Source organism: Chiloscyllium plagiosum, unplaced genomic scaffold (assembly GCF_037043375.1).
Source record: "Chiloscyllium plagiosum isolate Xiang-an unplaced genomic scaffold, Cpla_swu_hap1 HiC_scaffold_45, whole genome shotgun sequence".
Classification (NCBI taxonomy): Eukaryota; Metazoa; Chordata; class Chondrichthyes; order Orectolobiformes; family Hemiscylliidae; genus Chiloscyllium; species Chiloscyllium plagiosum.
Genome location: NW_028270183.1, coordinates 34,925,466 through 34,949,136, shown reverse-complemented (window position 1 = coordinate 34,949,136; position 23,671 = coordinate 34,925,466). Strand labels below are relative to the sequence as shown.

The 23,671-nt window shown below is 43.9% G+C and overlaps 1 protein-coding gene across 1 annotated transcript in view; it reads right to left on the bottom strand.

Moving 5' to 3' along the window:
• Window positions 1–10,776: 10,776 nt before the first annotated feature.
• LOC148136464 (putative G protein-coupled receptor 139) overlaps window positions 10,777–23,671 on the bottom strand; it is an 85,558-nt gene continuing 72,663 nt past the window's right edge. Inside the window, exons 3-4 of the mRNA XM_087983335.1 lie at window positions 13,391–13,540; window positions 10,777–11,684 (exon numbers count right to left, since the gene is read on the bottom strand). Of these exons, the coding sequence (XP_087839461.1) occupies window positions 10,777–11,684; window positions 13,391–13,540 (1,058 nt within the window). The remainder of the gene's footprint in view (window positions 11,685–13,390; window positions 13,541–23,671) is intronic.

The following is a 23,671-nucleotide window of genomic DNA, read 5'->3' as shown; positions in this document are numbered from 1 at the left end:
TGACGGAATTTAATACTGAAAGAAAGAGTACTCTTACGTTTATCACCAGTTTTGCTTGTCGGAGTAGTTCAAGGAGCTCTGCCATCTGTACCATAAGGTCTTTCCAGGACTTACTACTAAAGATCATTACATCATCTAAATGGAGTGCACAGCTTGTTAACCCAGCCACAACTCTATTCATGTGTGTTTGGAATGTGATGAGTACATTCTTCATTTCAAAGGGCATCACTTTAAACTGATGCAGCCCATTTGGGGTTACAAATGCAGAAATTTCTTTTGCCATCTCTGATAAGTTTAATGACACTAACCACGCATTAAGTTCAACTTGGTGACATAACTGGCTTGTCCGACTTTCTCAGTACAGTCCTCCAATCTAGGAATTGGATATGAGTTTGATTGTGTAACGGCACTGACCTTCCAATAATCCACAGAGAATCGTTGAGTCCCGTCCTGTTTGGGAACTAAGACGATCGGCGAACTCAACTCGCTCTGGCTTGGTTTGATGATGTTCTCATCGAGCATAGCCTCCATCTCCATCTGGACTTGTCTAGCCTTGAAAGGATTAAGCCAATAAGGGTATTGTTTTACCAGAGCAATATTCCCTACGTGTGCTTCATGTACAATTGCATTAATCCTACCCATCTGAATCTTACATATGTCATTATACTCATTTCAAAATAGATTTTAAATCAGGCGGTTCTGTGGACATGGGTGAGGCTCTCGAATGGTTTGTTGCCTCCTGGGTGCCAGGGTCCGAGACGTCTCGGACCGTGTCTTCAGAATCCTTAAGGGAGAGGGTGTGCAGCCAGAAGTCGTGGTGCACGTTGGCACCAACGACATAGGTAGGAAGAGGGGTGGGGAGGTCATTCAGGAGCTGAGGGAGTTAGGCTGGAAGCTAAAAGCTCAGACAGACAGAGTCGCCATCTCTGGGTTGTTGCCGGTGCCACGTGACAGTGAGGCAAGGAATAGGAAGAGAGTGCAGTTGAACACGTGGCTGCAAGGATGGTGTAGGAGAGAGGGCTTCAGGTATTTGGATAGTTGGACTGCATTCTGGGGAAGGTGGGACCTGTACAAGCAGGACGGGTTGCACCTGAACGAGAAGGGCACCAATATCCTGGGAGATAGGTTTGCTAGCACTCTTCGGCGGGGGGGGGGGGGGGGGGGGGGGGGGTTAAACTAATTTGGCAGGGGGATGGGATCGGGACTTGTAGTCATGCAAGGAGGCTAGCTGTTTGTCAGGATGTCCAAGAATGTAGGGAGGCTGTGGAGAAGGTAGCACTGACAGGGATATTTGCGGACACAGAGATGGGCTCAAGTGTGTATACTTCAATGCAAGGAGTATCAGAAATAAGGTGGGTGAACTTAAGGCGTGGATCGGTACCTGGGATTACGATGTTATGGCCATCACGGAAACGTGGATAGAAGAGGGACAGGAATGGTTGTTGGAGGTTCCTGGTTACAGATGCTTTAGTAAAATTAGGGAGGGTGATAAACAAGGAGGGGGGGGTGGCATTGCTAATTAGAAATAGTATACCGGCTGCAGAAAGGCAGTTCGAGAGGGATCTGCCTCTGGAGGTAGTATGGGCTGAAGTCAGAAATAGGAAAGGTACAGTCACCTTGTTGGGTGTTTACTATAAGCCCCCCAATAGCAGCAGAGATGTGAAGAAACAGATTGGGAAATAGATTTTGGAAAGGTGCAGAAGCCACAGGGTAGTAGTCATGGGTGATTTCAACTTCCCAAACATTGATTGGAAGCTCTTTAGATCAAGTAGATTGGATGGGGCGGTGTTTGTGCAGTGTGTACAGGAAGCTTTTCTAACTCAGTATGTAGATTGCCTGACCAGAGGGGAGGCCATATTGGATTTGGTACTTGGTCACGAACCGGGACAAGTGATGGGCTTGTTCATGGGTTAACATTTTGGTGATGGTGACCACAATTCTGTGACTTTCACCTTGGTTCTGGAGAGAGATCGGTGCGTGCAACAGGGTAGGTTTTCAAATTGGGGGAAGGGTAAATACGATGCTGTAAGACAGGATCTGAGGAGCATAAGTTGGGAGCACAGGCTGTCAGGGAAGGTTGTCGTGGAAATGTGCAACTTTTTCAAGGAACAGATACGGCGTGTCTTTGATAAGTATGTACCTGTCAGGCAGGAAAGGGATGGTCGTGTGAGGGAACCTTGGTTGACGAGGGAGGTTGAATGTCTTGTAAAGAGGAAGAACGGGGCTTACATAAGGTTGAGGAAACAAGGTTCAGACAGAGCATTGGAGGGATACAGGATAGCCAGAACGGAGCTGAAGAAAGCGATTAGGATAACTAAGAGAGGGCATGAAAAATCTTTGGCGGATAGGATCAAGGATAACCCCAAGGCATTTTATGCGTATGTGAGAAACATGAGAATGACGAGAATGAGGGTAGGTCCGAACAAGGACAATAGTTGGAGACAGTGTATTGAGTCGGCAGAGATAGAAGAGGTCTTGAATGAGTACTTTTCTTCAGTATTTACAAATGAGAGGGACCGTATTGTTGAAGAGGAGAGTGTGAAATGGACTGGTAAGCTAGAGGAGATACTTGTTAGGAAGGAAGATGTGTTGGACATTTTGAATAACTTGAGGATAGACAAGTCCCCCAGGCCTGACGGGATGTATCCTAGGATTATGTGGGAAGCAAGAGAGGAAATTGCAGAGCCATTGGCAATGATCTTTTCGTCTTCACTGTCAACGGGGCGCGGGGGGGGGGGGGTACCAGAGGACTGGAGAGTGGCGAATGTTGTGCCACTGTTCAAAAAAGAGAATAGGGATAACCCCGGGAATTACAGGCCAGATAGTCTTACTTCGGTGGTAGGCAAAGTAATGGAAAGGGTACTGAGGGATAGGATTTGTGAGTATCTGGAAAGACACTGCTTGATTAGGGACAGCCAGCACGGATTTGTGAAGGGAAGGTCTTGCCTTACAAGTCTTATTGAATTCTTTGAGGAGGTGACCAAGCATGTGGATGAGGGTAGAGCAGTGGATGTAGTGTACATGGATTTTAGTAAGGCATTTGATAAGGTTCCCCATGGTAGGCTTATGCGGAAAGTCAGGAGGCATGGGATACAGGGAAATTTGGCCAGTTGGATCTAAAACTGGCTAACCGGTCGAAGTCAGAGAGTGGTGGTAGATGGTAAATATTCAGCCTGGAGCCCGGTTACAAGTGGAGTTCCGCAGGGATCAGTTCTGGGTCCTCTGCTGTTTGTAATTTTTATTAATGACTTGGAAGAGGGAGTCGAAGGATGGGTCAGTAAATTTGCAGATGATACAAAGATTGGTGGAGTTGTGGATAGTGAGGAGGGCTGTTGTCGGCTGCAAAGGGACTTAGATATGATGCAGAACTGGGCTGAGGAGTGGCAGATGGAGTTCAACCCTGCCAAGTGTGAGGTTGTCCATTTTGGAAGGACAAATAAGAACGCGGAATACAGGGTTAACGGTAGGGATCTTAGTAAGGTGGAGGAGCAGGGGGATCTTGGGATCTATGTTCATAGATCTTTGAAAGTTACCACTCAGGTGGATTGAACTTGTAAGAAAGCCTATGGTGTATTAGCGTTTATCAGCAGAGGGATTAAATTCAAGAGTTGTGAAGTGATGTTACAGCTGTACAGGACTTTGGTTCGGCCACATTTGGAGTACTGTGTGCAGTTCTGGTCGCCTCACTTTAGGAAAGATTTGGAAGCTATGGAGAGGGTGCAAACAAGATTTACCAGGATGTTCCCTGGAATGGAGAATAGGTCGTACGAGGATAGGTTGAGAGTGCTAGGCCTTTTCTCATTGGAACGGAGATGAATGAGGGGTGACTTGATAGAGATGTATAAGATGATCAGGGGAATAGATAGAGCAGACAGTCAGAAACTTTTTCCCCGGGTACAACAGAGTGTTACAAGGGGACATAAATTTAACGTGAAGAATGGAAGGTATAGGGGAGATGTCAGGGGTAGGTTCTTTACCCAGAGAGTGGTGGGGGCATGGAATACGCTGCCTGTGGGAGTGGCAGAGTCAGAATCATTGGCGAACTTTAAGAGGCAATTGGATAGGTACATGGATAGTTGCTTAAGCTGGGACAAATGTTCGGCACAACATCGTGGGCTGAAGGGCCTGTTCTGTGCTGCATTGTTCTATGTTCTATGTTCTATCCCCATATTCCTATGTAGCAGCTTTGAAAGGCTGAATGTTCCCTTCCGTTTCCTGTGTAACAGACATTAGAGTTTAAAAAATCTGCTCTAATTGCTGAGTATCAGGCTCCAATGGCCGAATTTCCTCTTCTGTTCCTGTTTGATGGGCTGAATAGCTGTTTCAGTACCGGTTTACCTGTGAATAGGGCTGAACATTGTGGAACCCCCATCAGTGAACAACCCACTTCTGAGTTGATGATGGAGGGAAGGCCATTGATGCTGCAGTTGCTGAGAGCCCACAGTGCCTCATTGATGCCCAGTTTCCATTTACTAGGTCCTTTAGAAGTATTACCTATTTCGCAGGAGGTAGTGTTATATAACACCTTGGGCCATATCTTTAAATGAGGCTGAGACTTTACCAGGAATATGTACTGCGAGCTCTTACAGACACTGTTATTGCACAGACATCTGGGCAAAGTAATTTGCTGAGAATGTTTCTGTCTTGTTGGTTCTCTCATCAGTTCAGAGTCTAGCTTCTGTGCAATTGAGGCCTAGTTCTGCACAAGTCAGTGATGGGTCTGTGGAGACAGTCCATCTTTGGACATTGAAGTACCACACCCAGAGTACGTTCTGTGTCCTTGTCACCCTAGCGCTTCGTCCCATTTGTTTTCAATATCAAGGGGAACAGAATCATTACTGAGGGATGGTGTGGAGGACAGTAGATGTCCATCAGCAAGCGGTTTCCTTGACCATCATTAAACGTGAGATTTCTTGGGTTCTAGAATAATGCTGGAGAATCCCAGCGTAATTCATTTCCTGACTATACCATGGTGCCACCACCACTAGACCCAGGGATGGTAATGTTCCTTCGTGCAACATTACCATCAGGTCTGATTCTGTGAGTATGATGATGTCTGACTGTTTTCTGAGCGGTAAAAGTGAGCAATAAAAGTGACATTGGAATAGGGAATAATGGGTTAAAAAGATGAATGAAAGGCACTCTGTCTGGATGTGTGTTGCTTTCTCAAAAAGGATTGAGGAATTCATTGCATAAACCGAGGTAAAAGGATATGATTTAACAAGGTGAGACAGACATGGTGACAGGGTAACCGATGCTGGGAACTGAATATCCAGGATAGTTTACAGCTGAGATTATTACACAAAATGGAAAAGGAGGTGCGGGAGCTCTCCAAATAAGGGATGCCATCTGTACGATTGTAAAAGCGAATCTTACATTAAATGATTCAGGTATTGTCTTCATCTTATTGTTTTTCTTTGCAAAGTGACAGTTGAACATAGAACAGAGAACATAGAATATTACAGTGCAGTCCAGGCCCTTCAGCACTCGATGTTGTGTCAACCTGTGAAATTAATCTGATGCCAATCTAAACTACACCATTCCATTCTTATCCATGTTCATGTACAATGCCCATTTAAATGCCCTTAACATCAGTGATCTACTATCGTTGCGGGCAGGGCATTCCACGCTCCTACTACTCTCTGATTAAAGAAACTATCTGTGTCCTAAATCTATCACCCCTCAATTTAAGCTATGGCCCCTCATTTTAGCCTTCACCATCTGAGAAAAAAAGGCTCTCACTGTCCACACTTCTAACCCTCTGATTATCTTATATGTCTCGATTAAGCCACCTCTCCACCGTATTCTTTCCAATGAAAACAGGCTCCGTTTCCTCAGCCTTTCCTTGTAAGACCTTCCTTCCATACCAGGCATCATCCTAGTAAATCTTCTCTGAATCCTTTCCAAAGCTTCCACATCCTTCCTATAATGAGGTTACCAGAACTGTATATAATACTCCGGGTTCGGCCTTATCAGTGTCTTGTACAGCTGAAGCATGACCTTGTGGCTCCGAAACTCAATCCCCCTACCAATAAACATCAACACAACATATTCCTTCTTCACAACCCGATCAACCTGGGCGGCAACTTTCAGGGATTTATGCACCTGGACACCGAGATCTCTCTATTCATCTGCACTACCAAGAATCTTACCATTAGCCCAGTATTCTGCATTCCTATTACTTCTTCTGAAGTGAACTACCTCATACCTTTCCTCATACCTTTAAACTCCATTCATCACTTTTGAGCCCAGATCTGTGTCTTATCTATGTCCCTCTATAACCTGCAACATCCGTTGGCACTATCCACAACTGTGCCTACCTTAGTGTCATCCACAAATTTAATCACTCATCCTTCTAAGCCCATTCCAAATCATTTATAAAACTGAAAAATACCGGTGGCCCCAAAACAGATCGTTGTGGCACACCACTGGTAACTGAGCTCCAGGATGAACATTTCCCATCAACCACCACCTGTCTTTTGTCAGCTCGCCAATTTCTGATCCATACCTCCAAATCACCTTCAGTCCCAAAGGTCCAAACTTTGTGCAATAGCATACAGTGTGGAGTCTTATCAAACACCTTAGCGAAGGCTTGTGGAGTGGGACATTGTGTGGAGGGCTGTTGTTGGTTGCAATGGGGCATTCACAGGATGCTCCCTCTGTTGCTCCTGCAAGTCTCACCAATCTCCCTGCAAATTTGTTCCTCTAATTCCAATTGAGAATGTGAGGGCCTACAGTACAACCCAATAACGTCATCATCCCTCCTTATTCCTGAGCTAGACACACAAAGCCTCATTGGATGATTATTCAGTTATTTCATTTCTGATTATTGTTATGGAACATGCCTTGTACAAAAAACATCTCCCCCTCCCTTCCTTCCACCACCTCTGTCCTGCCTAAAACATCTATACCCTGACACATCAAGCTGCTTGTCCTGTCGTTCCCTTAGTCATGTTTCTATAATGGCTATAATATCTCAGCCCACGTATCTAACCACGCCCTGAGTTCATCAGCCTTACCTATCAGCCCTCTTTGAGAGAAAGTGAGGGCTGCAGATGCTGGAGATCAGAACTGAAAATGTGTTGCTGGAAAAGCGCAGCAGGTCAGGCAGCATCCAAGGAACAGGAGAATCGACGTTTCGGGCATACGCCCTTCTTCAGGAATGCGGAAAGTGTGTCCAGCAGGCTAAGATAAAAGGTAGGGAGGATGGACTTGGGGAGGGGCCTTGGAAATGCGATAGGTGGAGGGAGGTCAAGGTGAGGGTGATAGGCCGGAGTGGTGTGGGGGCGGAGAGGTCAGCAGAAAGACCACTCCCTCCGTGACTCCCTCGTCAGGTCCACACCCCCCACCAACCCAACCTCCACTCCCGGCACCTTCCTCTGCAACCGCAAGAAATGCAAAACTTGCGCCCACACCTCCCCCCTTACTTCCCTCCAAGGCCCCAAGGGACACCTCCATATCCGCCACAAATTCACCTGCACCTCCACACACATCATCTATTGCTTTCGCTGCACCCGATGTGGCCGCCTCTTTATTGGGGAGACAGGCCGCCTACTTGCGGAACGTTTCAGAGAACACCTCTGGGACACCCGGACCAACCAACCCAACCACCCCATAGCCAAACACTTTAACTCCCCCTCCCACTCCGCCACGGACATGCAGGTCCTTGGACTCCTCCATCGCCAGACCATGGCAACACGACGGTTGGAGGAAGAGCGCCTCATCTTCCGCCTAGGAACTCTCCAACCATAAGGGATGAACTCAGATTTCTCCAGTTTCCTCATTTTCCCTCCCCCCACCTTGTCTCAGTCAAATCCCTCGAACTCAGCACCGCCTTCCTAACCTGCTATCATCTTCCTGACCTCTCCGCCCCCACCCCACTCCGGCCTATCACCCTCACCTTGACCTCCCTCCACCTATTAATTTCCAACGCCCCTCCCCCAAATCCCTCCTCCCTCCCTTTTATCTTAGCCTGCTGGACACACTTTCCTCATTCCTGAAGAAGGGCTTATGCCCGAAAGGTCGATTCTCCAGTTCCTTGGATGCTGCCTGACCTGCTGCGCTTTTCCAGCAACACATTTTCAGATACCATCCCTCTTGCATTGTGATAGATGCAATTTAATTCAACAGGCATTCCTTGCTTCCCGTCATGTTCCAGCCTGACCTGTCTGTTCACTTTAATATTAAAGGAACAAGAATAACCAGAGAGAGAATAGGGCTCCTCAAGGTCCAAAGTGGGCATGCGTGTATAGAACTGCTGGAGATGGATGAGGTTCTCAATGGATATTGCTCCACTATGTTTACCACAGAGAAAGGCATGAAGGCTTAGCAACTTGGGCAAGTTAGTGGTGATATCTTGGGGACAGTCCATGTCACTGTACGGGAGGTGTTTGATCTATTAGAATATGTGAAGGTGGGTAAATTCTCTTGTCCTGAACAGATACATCCAAGAACATTTCAAGAGGCTGGAGAAGAAATTGCGGGGGCCCTCATTTATATTTTTGATTCATCGTTAGCTATGGGTTTGCTCCTGAACGACTGGTGAAGAGCGAGTTTTATGCCCTTATTCAAGAAGAAGTGCAAAGAAAAACCTGGGAACTGTAGACTAGTAAACCTAACATCTGTGGAAGGTCAGTTACTTGAGAGATTCTGAGAGATAAGACATACATGCACTTGGTTAGGGATAGTCAGCATGGATTTGTATGTAGGAGTTCATGCCTGACAAATGTGTTTGAGTTCTTTAATGAAGTGACCAGAAAGTCTGACATGGGCAGGGTGGTAGATTTTGTCTACTTGGATTTCAATAAGTTCTTTCATAAGATTCCACAGTGTAGGCTGCTCTGGCAGGTTAGATCGCATGGAATCCAGGGCGAGCTGCCAAATTGAATGCACACTTGGCTTGATGGTAGGAAGCAGAGGGTAATAGTGAAAGGGTACTTGTCAGACTGGAGGTCTGTGACTAATGGACTCAGGGGTCGGTGCTGGGCCCATTGCTGTTTGTTATTTATATCAATGATTTGGATGAGAATGTACAGTAAGTTTGCAGATGAATATGTGTTATCGTGGAAAACGAGGAAGAGTATTAGAAAATGCAGGAGGATCTTGATCAGCTGGAGAATTGGGTCGAGAAATGGCAAAAGGTGTTTAATGTAGATAAGTGTGAAGTATTGCATTTTATAGAGTGAAATCAAGATCGGAGTTTCATGTTGAACTGTCGGACATTGAGGAGTATAGATGTACAGAGGGACCTTGGAGTTCTGGTGTACATTTCTCTGAAATTGTTGTCACATATAAACAGGGCAATGAAAAAGGCTTTTGGCACACTGGCCTTCATCAGTCAAGGAACTGAGTATAGAAGTTGGGAAGTTAGGTTGCAGTTGGACAGGACATTGGGGAGACTGCACTTGGAGTACTGTGTTCAGTTTTGGTCACCTTGTTATAGGAATGATGTTAGTAAACTGGCAAGAGTGCAGAAGAATTTACAACAACATTGCCAGGAACCAAGGATCTGAGTTATAGGAAGAAGTTGGACAAGCTAGACCTTTTTCTTTAGAGCATAGGAGACTGTTATAGAAATGTATAAGATCATGAGAGGCATTGATCAGGCGAATGCACGCAGCCTTTTTCCCAGAGTAGGGGAATCGAGGAATAGAGGGCATCAGTTTAAGGTTAGAGGGGAAAGAATAAAAGAGAAGATGAGGGACAACTTTCTTTTACACAGACAGTAATACGCATGTTGAATGAGCTGCCAGGGGAAGTGATTGAAGCAGACACATTAACAACATTTGAAAGGAGTTTGGACAAATGCATTGATGCCAAAGGTTTAGAAGAATATGGTCCAAGTGCAGGGAAATGGGTTTAGCGTGGATGAACAGTTTATTTGACATGGGCCAGTTAGAGGCAAAGGGGCCTGTTTCCATGCTGTGGGATTCAATGACTGAATGGTAACAACGTCAATCCGAAACGAAAGCTGTCCCATACTAATTAGCAACAGGTTTATGTATTCGGATTAGACATTTCTGTTCCCTTCCAGTTGGGAAGGAATGAACATAGCATTGGCCCACATTATGTCTGAAAGGTGTAATATTTCATATACAGATGTGTGAATTCATAACACATGCAGAGAAAATAAAAAGACTGTGAAAATAAATTTTCAGAACGTGGTCAATGTACCTTTTCTGAAGGGATCAATTTTCATTTGGAGATAGCTGTGAATGAGTTCCCTGAAAACGAAGCCGAAATGTGGAATTATATCTAATTCTGAGAGGAAGGAAAGAAGTGAATGCAGAAACTCCAAACATGTCTCAGACACATTGACCTTGTCAAACCTATCCTCATTTGAGAGGGAGAGAGAAATCATTCGTTGAGGAAGAAGTAAGATGTTCAAAGCACTTTATTTTTTTCCACCCACATCACACTACAGAAGTTAATCTCAGATTGCAAGATTAATCTTTTTACAAAATAGCTGACACATCCTTTTTAAACTCACAAATTGCTGCATACGTTTTATTTTAATGTGTTTGACATTGCAGAAGAAACAATTACTGGTCGTACCTAATAGAGCTGCGGAAACCAGTTCTCCCTGCCATTTCAAACCAGACTTCACCTACACCAGGCTACACAAACGGGAGGAAATGTATTTAGCACCAAGTCATCAAATGTCCTTTTACTGGATCAAAAGTGAATTGAATAATTAAAGTCACTTTGCAACCGTATACTTTTCACCAGATCATGTCACTAGTTGGCGGCAGGTAACCCCCTTGTGTAGTTTCTATTTCATTTGTTTTTCCTTATAATTGCACAAGCGATTAGTGGATTCCTGACAATGTTCTTCAGCTCCTCTCTAAATTTGCTCTGAGTTATGGCATAGATAAACGTGTTGGTGCATGCACTGAGTAGCTGCAACATGTTACCACATTCTCGAAGAATAAATTGTGGATCGCTGAAACCTGTGATTTGATAATCATTTGTAAAACGTTCATAAAGGAAGTAGATAAGAAACGTCAGCCATAGAAGGATGAAACTGCCGGATACAGCAAATAGCAAAACGATAGACTTTCTCCGGCTCTCCATTTCCGGGTCAGCCTTATTCTCTTCATTGTGTTGGGAGCGGAGTCTTCTGCGGGCCTCATTGGCCACCAAAATGTTTCTGACAGTCAGAGCATTTAGCAGAAGAATCAGAAAGAATGGAAAACATGGCGTTAAAATATGCTCAACCCATTCAAATGTTATCCACAAAAGGGAAGTATAACGGATTTTCTTCAACCTGCAATACCATGGTATGTTATTATTTATGTCGATGGGTTCATGTAGAAAGTACCACGGGACGCTCTTTAGACATCCCAATGAGCAAACTGTTCCGATTACCACAGCAGACATTGTATCAGTACAATATTTGACTTTAAATTTCTGACAACAAATAGCAACAAACCGGTCCACAGTGAATGCAACAGTTAACCAGACAGAAGTATTTCTGGCCGCGTAAATTAAAACAATGGTGAGACTGCAGACGGGAGTAATCGATAGGACAGAACCTGGAAAATAAATCCCAGGAATACGGTTTAGAAGTACAGCGGTAATGATAACCAGGAGGTCCGTTACTGCCATGGACACCAAGTACCTTGTGATACATCTCGATAGTCCACATTTTCCTCGGGACAAAATTGCAATCGCCAGTAAATTAACTGTTCAAACAAAATGAAATGACCAGTGTCAGTTAAGAGTGACGAAAACATTACACTTATCATAATGCAAAGTTGGAGGTTTGACATTTGAAGTAAGCAAATATATTTTAGCATCTAAAGATAAGGTAGGATACATGAGAACTTGATAGGATGTCCGTTACTGTTTTATCATTATAATAATAGAAATACTTGGAGTCTACACGGAAATGAACACGATATTAATACCTATGTACAATTTAAATAAACAAAAATGATCCACCGCACAAGTGAAGCAACACAGCCTGAGCTGGTATGTCCAGAGAATTTCAAGAGGACATAGACATTGTTGGAATGAAAAATGGTAGCATCGACCAAGTACAAGTCCAGTACCAAACTATGTAAGTAACCTTCAAGTGACACAACAGCTTTCGTGATTTTAAATTGCGTGCAAACCCGAAGAATGTGTTCTACACCTTGTCTGAATTCAACCAATGTATATTAAATCAAAGCAACTGCTTGAAAATAAATGATGCAACTGTCAGAATTTGGCTTGGAATTGTTAATCAAACATTTCAAGGAATAAAACACTCTTATTTTCATCTGAAAGGCATTAAATCCAAGCTCCATTTTGTCTTAGGCAATCTGTAGCACTATTTTAAACAGAAGAGTCCACGCTGGTCTGTCTCCATAAGAGGAGATGGGAGGAAACAATAACACACACAGCATGTGGGGGACAAGTGGAATTCACTACTTAACGTTAGGAGATCCAGAAACCTTCATAACATTTCAGAAGTAGATAGATGTGTAATTGGTAAGCCAATGCATCCACGGTTATGGAGCAAGCGCTGGAAAATAGGATTAGAAAAGTGAGGTTGTGTTTGGAACAGCACAGATGCATTGGCTCAAATCACTCTTTTCCGTGCAGTCGACGTCTGTGACACTATGTTCCGTCCTCATGGTGATAAATAATTCCTGATCATATCCGAAATCAGGCAAATGTCTTCTTTTGCTTTCTAATTTATTGCAAATCATAGCATGGGATGTGATGGTAATACTGCGATAATATTTCCAGATAAAGGTGAAGTCGTCATAGCCCGACAGGAAGAATGTGCTGCTCTCTCAACAGCGAGAGATGATTGGCGGTGGTATAACCTGAGCGACACCACACCTCAGGGGAGGGGATAACGGAGAACTGTTAGCTCTATTAGACAGTTGTCTGATTTGCCCTGCAAGATTCCCTTCAAAGTGTGGGTTCAATTCCTGTACCGACTGAAGTTTGCGTGGTGGGTCTGCCTTTTCAAAGTTAGCACTTGGCGGTATATGGTGACCCTCAGAAGCAACCCACTCTGTCAGTCAGCTCTCTCTGGAATGAGAGCATTGACTATGGTGACCTCATTGTTGTAATACGAACACTTTTCACGTCAGTGTTTGGAGCCCTTGCATTAATTAGCATTGTTTCTCGATTATGGAAACTTGCAAAATGCTCGTTGGAGTTAACTCTTTGCTACATAATCTCTAGACAGGTTAAACAAGGAACTGATGCATTTGATTTTAAAGCTGGCAAACTGATTTGGAACAAATTAATGTCATTTACGCAAGATGAGCGAGCAGTAAAAGCATGATGGGAGGTCAAAACTGGAATGGAAAGTGGTTCAGAGGCAAAGATTGTAATTGCACGTGTGTACAAAAAAAATCAATGAGATCTGTGGAGAAACAGTGTCATTTACCAGACAAAGGGCCAGAGTTGGGAGGCGCAGCTGGACAGAAGCTGAGCTGCTCCTCTGAGTGAAGGCATATGGATTTGAGCATTTTTGTATCATTGGTTGCCGTCACCGTCTCCCGGCTATTTATAGATAGAAGGTCAGTGCTGCCCAAGCCTGGAACAGTGAAGGCAAAGGCGTAGTCAGACAATGACCAAGTGGCTGATCGGTGAGAATTAACACAGTTTAGAAATATTCTTGGGACAGTGGTCCAGGTGGATGCCTTTACCATTTTTATACCGAGTGACACTCCGAATGTACATCAGAACGCGACTCTAACTGAGTTAAAGAAAAACATTTAAAAGTTCATTCAGCTTGGAACATCAATCCAACTGATAGAGCTTGTTCAGAAAACTCAGCTGGAATCTCGTTGTTAAAATTATCATCAACAGATCTTTACCACGATAATCCACTTAACTAGTGCTTTTCAAAATGCTTAAAATTCGGAGGACTTTACCTGGGACTGCGATACCTGCAAGGGCTGTGTAGTAAATTGCATAGATCAGGCCTCTTGGTGGAAGATGCATTATTTCCTCGGAGCACTGATGTCTGTTTGTATCCCACATGCATTATTTCCACCTCTCCATGTTTATAGCTGATGTTGAATCCTTAGAGATGCAATTAGGGAGCAGCAGGAGGTATCTTCCAATACACTGGTTAGGTTACATCACAATGAACAAAGACTGTAGACATTAAGCAAATGTAATGTTGCATTTCATCAAACATTTCTTTTCCATACTGTCAAATGGAACAAATAGTTTTAAAAAAAACACGCTGTTAATCATCTGCAACAGAATCTGAATTTTATATCAAATTAGAACACTTTGATGATGATTAATTCAGCTTGTTCTTTACAACAGAAATAAGTAATAGATTACAAAACTGATACTGAGCACGAAGTGACCAGCTGCTCTGTTGTCTCTATCCACATTTTCGCTCCAAATATTTCTATCCACGTGCTGGATAACCAAGTAATTGTTCACTTTGCTTTAAATTATCCAACTCCATTCTGGGAATGATCAGTGAGTCGATATTCAGCAGACTTCATAGAGGCGATAACCATAAGGTTTCAGCTCACCAGCTTACCGCTTTCACTTCACTACTGGTGAAAAATTTGCCAGTCAGCTTCAGCTACTCTCCTTTAACTGATGCCCCTTGTCAAGAAGTGCTTGCTTTAAAATGCAATGTGCTACTGAACTGGATGTCACTTTTTCGCATAATCATTCAGGACTTGTTATACCTGCATGATATTGATTTAACAAACAGGAAACTCCAAATAGCATTTCACAGGTTGAGGTATCACAGAATCAATGTTTATTTATTTTAGGGCTTTCCAAACACTGACCTAAAAAGAGACAATATTACAAAGATAAAGTCGCCACATTCTGCACTGTCATAGAGAGAGATTTAGAGATGCCAGTGTTGGACTGGGGTGTACAAAGTTAAAAATCACTCAACACCAGTTTATAGTCCAACAGGTTTATTTGGAAGCACTAGCTTTCGGGGCACTGCTCCTTCATCAGGTGGTCCTTGTGAGTTTCATCACATTGAAATGTCTAGATCTGTAAGTCACAAGAAAGATTATAGAGTTTGGCAGACACTACGCCATGTACTGATAAAGAAACAGTGCTCCGAAAGCTAGTGTACAGGTAGATGAGAGTAAACCGGGTTGATGTGGGTATATGGATTTCAGCAAGGCATTCGATAAGATTCCTCACAGTAGGCTATTGTACAAAATGCGGAAGAATGGGATTGTGGGAGATATAGCAGTTTGGATCAGTAATTAGCTTGCTGAAAGAAGACAGAGGGTGGTGGTTCATGGGAAATGTTAATCCTGAAGTCCAGTTACCATTGGTGTACCACAAAGGTTGGTGTTGGGTCCACTGCTGCTCGACATTTTTATAAACGACCTGGATGAGGGTGTAGAAGGGTGGGTTAGTAAATTTGCAGATGACACTAAGATCGGTGGAGCTGTGGATAGTGACGAAGGATTTTGTAGGTTACAGAGAGACATAGATAAGCTGCAGAGCTGGGCTGAGAGGTGGCAAATGGTGTTTAATGTGGACAAGTGTGAGGTGATTCACTTTGGTCGGAGTAGCCGGAATGCAAAGTACTGGGCTAATTGTAAGATTCTTGGTAGTGTAGATGAGCAGAGAGATCTTGGTGTCCAAGTACACAGATCCTTGAAAGTTGCCACCCATGTTGACAGGGTTGTTAAGAAGGTATGCAGTGTTTTAGCTTTTATTAATAGAGGGATCCAGTTCCGGAACCATGAGGTTATGCTAAAGCTGCACAAAACTCTGGTTTGGCTGCACTTGGAGTACCGTGTACAGTTCTGGTCACCACATTATAAGAAGGATGTGAAAACTTTGGAAAGGGTGCACAGGAGATTGACTAGGATGTTGCCTGGTATGGAGAGAAGGTCTTACGAGGAAAGGCTGAGGGACTTGAGGCTGTTTTCGTTGGAGAGAAGAAGGTTGAGAGGTGACTTAATAGAGACACATAAGATAATCAGAGGGTTAGAGAGGGTGGACAGGAAGAACCTTTTTCCAAGTATGGTGACGGCAAGGACGAGGGGACATAGTTATAGGACAGGTGTCAGAGGTAGTTTCTTTACTCAGAGAGTAGTAAGGGTATGGAATGCTTTGCCTGCAACGGTAGTAGATTCGCCAACTTTAAGTTCATTTAAGTTGTCATTGGACAAGCATATGGACGTACATGGAATAGTGTAGGTTAGATGGGCTTCAGATTGGTATGACAGATCGATGCAACATCGAAAGTCAAAGGGCCTGTATTTCGCTGTAACGTTCAATGTTCTATATATATATATATATATATATATATATACAGAGAGAGAGAGAGAGAGAGAGAGCGAGAGAGAGAGAAAGCACTGGTGGTGAGTTTAATCTGAGACTCACCACACTATCAGCGAGGGATGAGATTGAGAAGGTAGAGCCATCCTGATAACCTCAGCTAGTGCAGGAAATAAACCGATGCTGTTAGTCTCATTCTGCACAGTAAATCAGCCGACGAACCAAGGAAGCTATCAACCACTCCCCTTGACTGAGAGGTGATCACCCTCAGGTTGTACCATACACCAGTTACATCTCTCTGGTGAGAGATCAATTCTGTGCTCCTGTGGGAGTATAGTGACTTTACATTCCCAAAAGTATTATCGTGGTCTCACCATTATATACTTATCCAAGCTATCAGAAACCATAATATCAACAAAGGAAAGAGAAACATGTCATATTATCTTCATAACCTCTATGATCTTTCTTGTGACTAACAGATCTACACATTTCAATTTGATGAAACTCACAAGGAAAGGATAATGTTTAATGAAATGAAGAGGTGCCTATCATAACATTTGTCACCATCTTGGAAGTTCCTGGAGAGGTTTCCAACAAACGGTATGGCATTAAACTCTCCAGATGAAACTGGTATACCAGCAATACATAGCAATATTCCAAAATGTCCCCACTACACTGAATAGATGGAAGGCCACACAAACGAAATCAATTTATCATGTTCTGTCTCTGGCACCATCATCAAATCATGAATGATTTTCTTGCCTATTTCTTCTTAAGAACGATTCATAGATGATTATAAAGTGACAGACTTCAGCAATCTGCAAAATGTCCATCAAAAAGAAAACAATATGTGAAGGCAATTGTGCGCATGCAGCAACAAATTTGTTACCGCAGTAGCTCAGAGCAAATTCAGATCTGCATTCGAGAAAATGGTTAAGCATCCATGAATGTTGTTAACTAGATTAAAATAAAGCAAATTAATGAGAAAACAAAAAAGAACTCTACCTGCTCAAAATTATTAACTTCATTTAGGGAAATTGCGTTTTGGTGAAGTGAATTATAGATTTCAGCTCACTTTTGAGCCCGTAAACTGAAGCTTATTATCTCGAGGCTAAATAGTGCAACAGTGCAGGGATAGACAGTAGGAAAGAAATTTTTTCATTATTGCATGAGCTGACCTGGATAAACTGTCAGGGAAGGCGATGGCCTACTGGTATTATCGCTTGACTATTAATGCAGAGACTCAGAAAATGATCTGGGGACACAGCTTTGAATCCTGCGGCAGATGGTGGAATTTGAATTCAATAAATCTAGAAGTAAGGACCTAATAGTGATAATGAAACCATTGTGGATTGTCAGAAAAACACATCAACTTCCTCAGTGACCTTCAGGAAATTAAATCTGCCATCTTCATCTTGATTGGCCTCCACGTGACAGTTAATCCATAAACTCAGTTAATGTCCTGGCACCCAGGTTCGAATCTCACCATGGCAAATGGCGGACTTTTGAAATCAATAACTTTAAAAACATCTGAAATTAAGAATCTGCTAATGCCATTGTTTCCATTGTAGATTGTCAGAAAAGACCATATGCTTCAGGGAAGACAATCTACTATCTCCACCTGGTTTGGCCTATGTGTGACTTCAGATCCATAGCAATATGGTTGACTCTCAATTGCACTCTCAAAATAACCTAACAAGCCATTCAGATGTACCATTTGCTACAAAATCTCAAACAAATGAAACTGGATGGATCAGCAAACATCACACTCGGCACCGGAAAAGGAAATGGCAGAAACAGCCTTGTGGGACTTTCAAAAGTCTACTCACTAAGATCTGGGCGCTAGTGCCAAAATTAGGAGAGCTGCCTCACAGACTAGATAAGTAACAGGCTGACGTAGTCATGCTCATGCAATCATACCTCACAGGCAATGACACTGACACCACAATCACATTCCTGGATGTGCCTTGTCCCAGCCGCAGGATAGACTTAGTAGAGGTGGGAGTACAGTGGTACAAAGGCGAAGGGAGTTTCTCTGCGATTCCTGAACATTGACACTTGATCTTGTGAAGACTTATGGCTTCAGGTTAAACATGGGCAAGGAAACCTCCTGCTGATTACCACGTATCATCTTCCCACAGCTGATGAACCAGTACTCTTCCGTGTTGAACAACATGATGAGGAAACAATGAGGATGGTAAAAGCACCAAATATTCTCTGGGTGGGGGATTTTAATGATCACCCCCAAGAGTGGCTCGGCAGCAGGACTACTGATCGAGCTGGTCGGGTCCTAAAGGACATTGCTGCTAGACTGGGTCTGCCGCAGGTGGTGAGGGAACCAACAAGAGGGAAAAATATACCTGATCTCATCCTTACCAATCTGTCAGCTGCAAATACATCTGTCCATGACTGTATTGGTATGAGTGGTCTTGGTAGAACTTATTTGGAGACAAAGGGCCGCCCTTCATACTGTGCTCAATGGGACAGACTTTGAAAAGTTCGAGCAACTGAAGACTGGGCATCCATGAGGCGCTGTGGGACACCAACAGCAGGAGACTTGTACTTACACAAAGTGTAACATCATGGCCCGGCATATCCCCCACAAAGCCATCACCATCAAACCAGGGAATCATCACTGGTTCAATGGAGGGTACTGGAGGGCATGCCAGGAACAGCACCAGGCATACCTGAAGATGAGGTGCCAAGCTGGCGAAGCCACCAAGTAAGGTTAGTTGCATAGCAAACAATATAAACAGCAAGTTTTAGACAGAGCTAAGCGATGCCACAATCAGTAGATCAGATCCAAGCTCGGCAGTTTTGCCACATTCTGTCGTGAGCGGTAGCGAATGTTTAAATAGCGCACTGGAGGAGGAGACTCCACAAATATCCCCATCCTCATTGATAGAAGAGCCGAGCACCTCAGTGTAAAAGATAAGGCTGTAGCTTTCACAGCAATCTTCAGCCAGAAGTGCCGAGTGGATGATCCATCTCAGCCTCCGCCAGTGATTCCCAGCATTACAGATACCAGACTTCAGTCAATTCGATTCACTCCACGAGATATTAGGGAAACGTTGGAAACACTGGACACTGCAAAGGCTATGAGAACATTCGGGCAGTAGTATTGAAGAGTTGTGATCCAAACCTTTTTGCTCATCTAGCCAAGCTGTTCCAGTACAGTTACAATGCATGTGTCTTCCAAATATTGTGGAAGATTGCCCAGGTACGACCTGCAAACGAAAAACAGACAAATCCAACCCGGCCAATTTCCAAACCCACCGGTCCACTGCCGATCATCAGCATTGTTAATGACACCTTCCATCACATTACTATCAAGCAGCACCTACTCAGTGATGCCCAGCTTGGGTTCCACCAGGGCCTCTCAGCTCCTGATGTCATCGCCACCTTGGCCCAAACAAGGAGAAAAAGAGCTGAATTCCAGAGGTGACATGAGAGTGCCATCCCTTGACATCAAGGCTGCAATCGATCAAAAGTGGCATCAAGGAGCCTGCCTAAAACTGGCATCAACGGTAGCAAGGCGCAACCTCTCAGGTGGTTGGAGTCATACCTGACACACAGAAAGATGGTGAGAATTGTGGGAAGTCAGCCATCTGAGCTCCAGCACATCTCTGCAGGATTTCCTCAGGGTAATGACCGAGGCCCAACCATTTTCAGTTGCGTTGTCAATCATCTTCCCTGCATCATAAGGTCAGGAGTGGGGATGTTCCCTGATGATTGAACAATGTTTAGTGCCATTCGCGACTCCTCAGGCACTAAAGCAGTCCATGTCTAAATGCACAAAGATCTGGATGATATCCAGGCTTGGGCTGATAAGTGGGAAATAACATTCATGCCATACAAATTCAAGGCTATGACTGTCTCCAATAAGTTAAAATGGAGTTAAGACATTCAATGGTGTTATCATCACTGAGTCCCTCACTATCAGCATCCTGGAGTTATAATTGATCAGAATCACAACTGGACTGAACACACAAATGCATTGCAATGGCTACACGATCAGGTGAGAGGCTAGGAATATTGTGGTGAGTAACTCACCTCCTGACTCCCCAAAGTCTGTCCACCATCTACAATGCCCAAGTCAGGAGTGTGATGGAATCACTGAGTCCCTCATTATCAGCATCCTGGAGTTATCAATGATCAGAATCTCAACTGGACTGAACACACAAGTGTCATGAAATGTCTACAAGATCAGGTTAGAGGCTTGCAGTACTGTGATGAGTAAGTCATCTCCTGACTCCCCAAAGCCTGTCCCACCATCTATAATGCACAGGGCAGGAGTATGATGGAATACTCCCCACTTGCCTGGATGGGTGCAGCCCCAACAACACTCAAGAAACTCAATCTGAAATGAAGACGCTCTCAATAGCATCTTCTGTCTAAAAACAAAACTGCCTTTCCTTCCCCATCGATTTAATATGGAGCATGCATAAAATAGTAAGGGAAAGCAATTTAACTATTAAAAAGAGAGCAAAGACTTAACAGCATGGTGGCTCAGAGGTTAGCTCTGCTGACACAGCGCCAGGGACCCGGCTTCGATTCCAGCGTCGGGCGACTGTCTGTGTGGAGTTTGCACATTCTCCCTGTGTCTGTGTGGGTTTCCTCCGGGTGCTTCGCTCTGGGTGTAATAATGATAATTCAAAAACATAATGCTCCTGTGAGAAGGAAAGGCAAGCTTGCTAAGATTAGGAAACAAGGAGGAATACTGTTATTGAAGCTCTTGTCAAGAATATAAAGGAATCAAGTATCAGAAAGAGACAACTGGGATCAACTGAATCTCTTGCCAAGTTTAAAGAATGTAGCAGCACTCTTCAGAAGGAAACTAGGAAGGCAAACACAGGATGAGACATTTTTGCCAGATAAGGTTAAAGACTATCCAAAACAGATTCTACACATAAAGAACAAGAGAGCAAATTGAGAGAGAGTTGGCCCAACTGAGAATCAATGTGGTTGTCTTTGCGTTGAAGATGTAGAGATGGGAGAGACATTAAATGAATATTTGAAATCAACTGTGACTGTTGAGAAATAAATGGATATCAGACATCTCAGGGAAATAAATGTTGTTGTCGGGAGTGTAGTGCTGGAAAAGCACAGCAGGTCAGGCGTCCAAGGAGCAGGAGACTCGACATTTCAGGCAGAAACCCTTCATCAGGAATGAGGCTCGTGGGCCGTTGGCGGAGGGTGTGGGGTGGGGGTGGGGGGTGTGTGTGGCTGAGACATAAATAGGAGGGAAGTAGGGCTGGGGGGAGGTAGCTGGGAATGTGATAGGTAGGTGAAGTTAGGGGATAAGGTGATTGGTCAGAGAGGAGAGTGGAGCAGATCGATGGGAAGGAAGATGGACAGATGGGGCAGTTCAAGAGGATGGTGCCGAGTTGGAGGCTTGGGAATAGGATAAAGTGAGGGGAGGGGAAATGAGGAAACTGGTGGAATCAGCATTGATCCCGTGTGGTTGCAGGGTCCTAAGACAGAAGATGAGGCTTCATACACTTGAGCCACAGGGAGATGCTGAATAGGCTGGGGCTGTTTTCCCTGGAGCATCGGAGGCTGAGCGGTGACCCTATAGATGTTTATGAAATCATAAGATGCATGGAGAGAGTAAATAGCTAAGGTATTTTCCTTGGGTGTGGGAGTCCAGAACTAGAGGGCATAGGTTTAGGCGGGAAAAATATAAAAGGGACCCGGGGCAACTTTTTCACACAGTGGGTGGTGCGTTTCTGGAATGAGCTGCCAGACGAAGTGGTAGAGGTTGGTATAATTACAGCATTTAAAAGGCATCTGGATGGATATATGAATAGGAAGGATTTGGAGGGATATGGGCCAAGTGAGGGCAAATGGGACTAGGTTAGGTTGGGCTATGTGGTCGGCATGGACGAGTTGGACTGAAGGATCTGTTTCCGTGCTGTATATCTTTATAACTCTATAATTCTGTGACTAAATTCTATGAAATCTGTAATTTCTTTGACTATCACACCAGCTGATAATATTACACCACAGTAGAATATTTAACACTTGCACAGAGGTTTTACAGAACAAGATTTACACCCGAAGAGAAAATGAGGTCTGCAGATGCTGGAGATCAGAGATGGAAATGTGTTGCTGGAGAAGCGCAGCAGGTCAGGCAGCATCTAGGGAACAGGAGAATCGACGTTTCGGGCATTAGCCCTTCTTCCTGAAGAAGGGCTAATGCCCGAAACGTCGATTCTCCTGTTCCCAAGATTTACACCCGTCCAGGAAACTAAATACCATTTCGAACAGATGAGTGAGAATGTATAACTGAGAATTTGGAGGACAACATGCCTGTGTGTGTCACTCTGGTGAGTGGATGGTCAGGAAATGGGATTTGCTGGTAAAACAAACCAAGAGAGTGGAAGAAATTTGTACGAAGTTAATGTATGGAATTTATAATCTGGTGTCAGGCTGATGTGGTGCTGGAATACAAGGGCCCGAAGTAACAATGGAATTAATGACTGATTCAGCAATTATGAGCTGAGGCAGGGATGGGTTTAAGAGCTGTGTTCCAGATGGAAACAATAAATCTTGGTGATGATGCAAGTATCTTTCTGCATTGATCTCAGGCTCTAGTATCAAGCCACAAGCAAACAGGGTTCATCCAGAGTCAGTTCCTGCTAAGCTCGATTGAGTCACTGAGATCCACAAAGCATTTTCATGGAAGCACTGATGATGTCAGCTCATCTCCCACATTCGACCTGATTCCCGAGCTTCGGATCCCACCTGCCACCGAGCCCTCTGATTGGGCCGTGGATTCCCCATCAACTCAGCAGCTGATTGGTGGAAATAATCAAATAAAGAAAGGGAGGGATATCAGCATCAGGCCGGGGGAAGAACTGAATTGGAACAGACAACGTGTTGCTGGAAATACATTTGTAATCAAAAGATACAGTTTTATTACAGTACGTTATTTATACTTTATAATAGAAACCTTGTTTTTAACATTTGTCCCGATGTGTGGATCAGAGAATTCCGTGAGGAGAGTGGAGAGGATTCTGTCATTGTTATTCCCACATTGACCTGCAATCAAACATGATCCTTCCCTCCATGTCCTTTTTTAACAATCCGACTCACTCACTGGGAAGGGATTGCTTGGGATGAATGCTTTTTTGTGCATGTTTAATTACCCTTCCAGTTATGTTTTTGTTGTTCAGCTCATAGCTAACAGCACTTTACGCTGGCTTTACTCCTGCAGTCTCTTTCATTCTGATCCTCAGATGGATGCATTCCCTGCTCATTAGAAAAGGAGTGTTATCATGATGTTCCTCCTCCTTCTCCTTTCAGTCCATTCCTCACCTGGACTCCTCCTTCCATTCTCTGCTGCATCTCATGTTGCCTCTCAGTTTCTTGGATTTATTCATCAATTGAGTTACTTTTATAATGGGATATTTCGCTGCATACTTTAACTGGT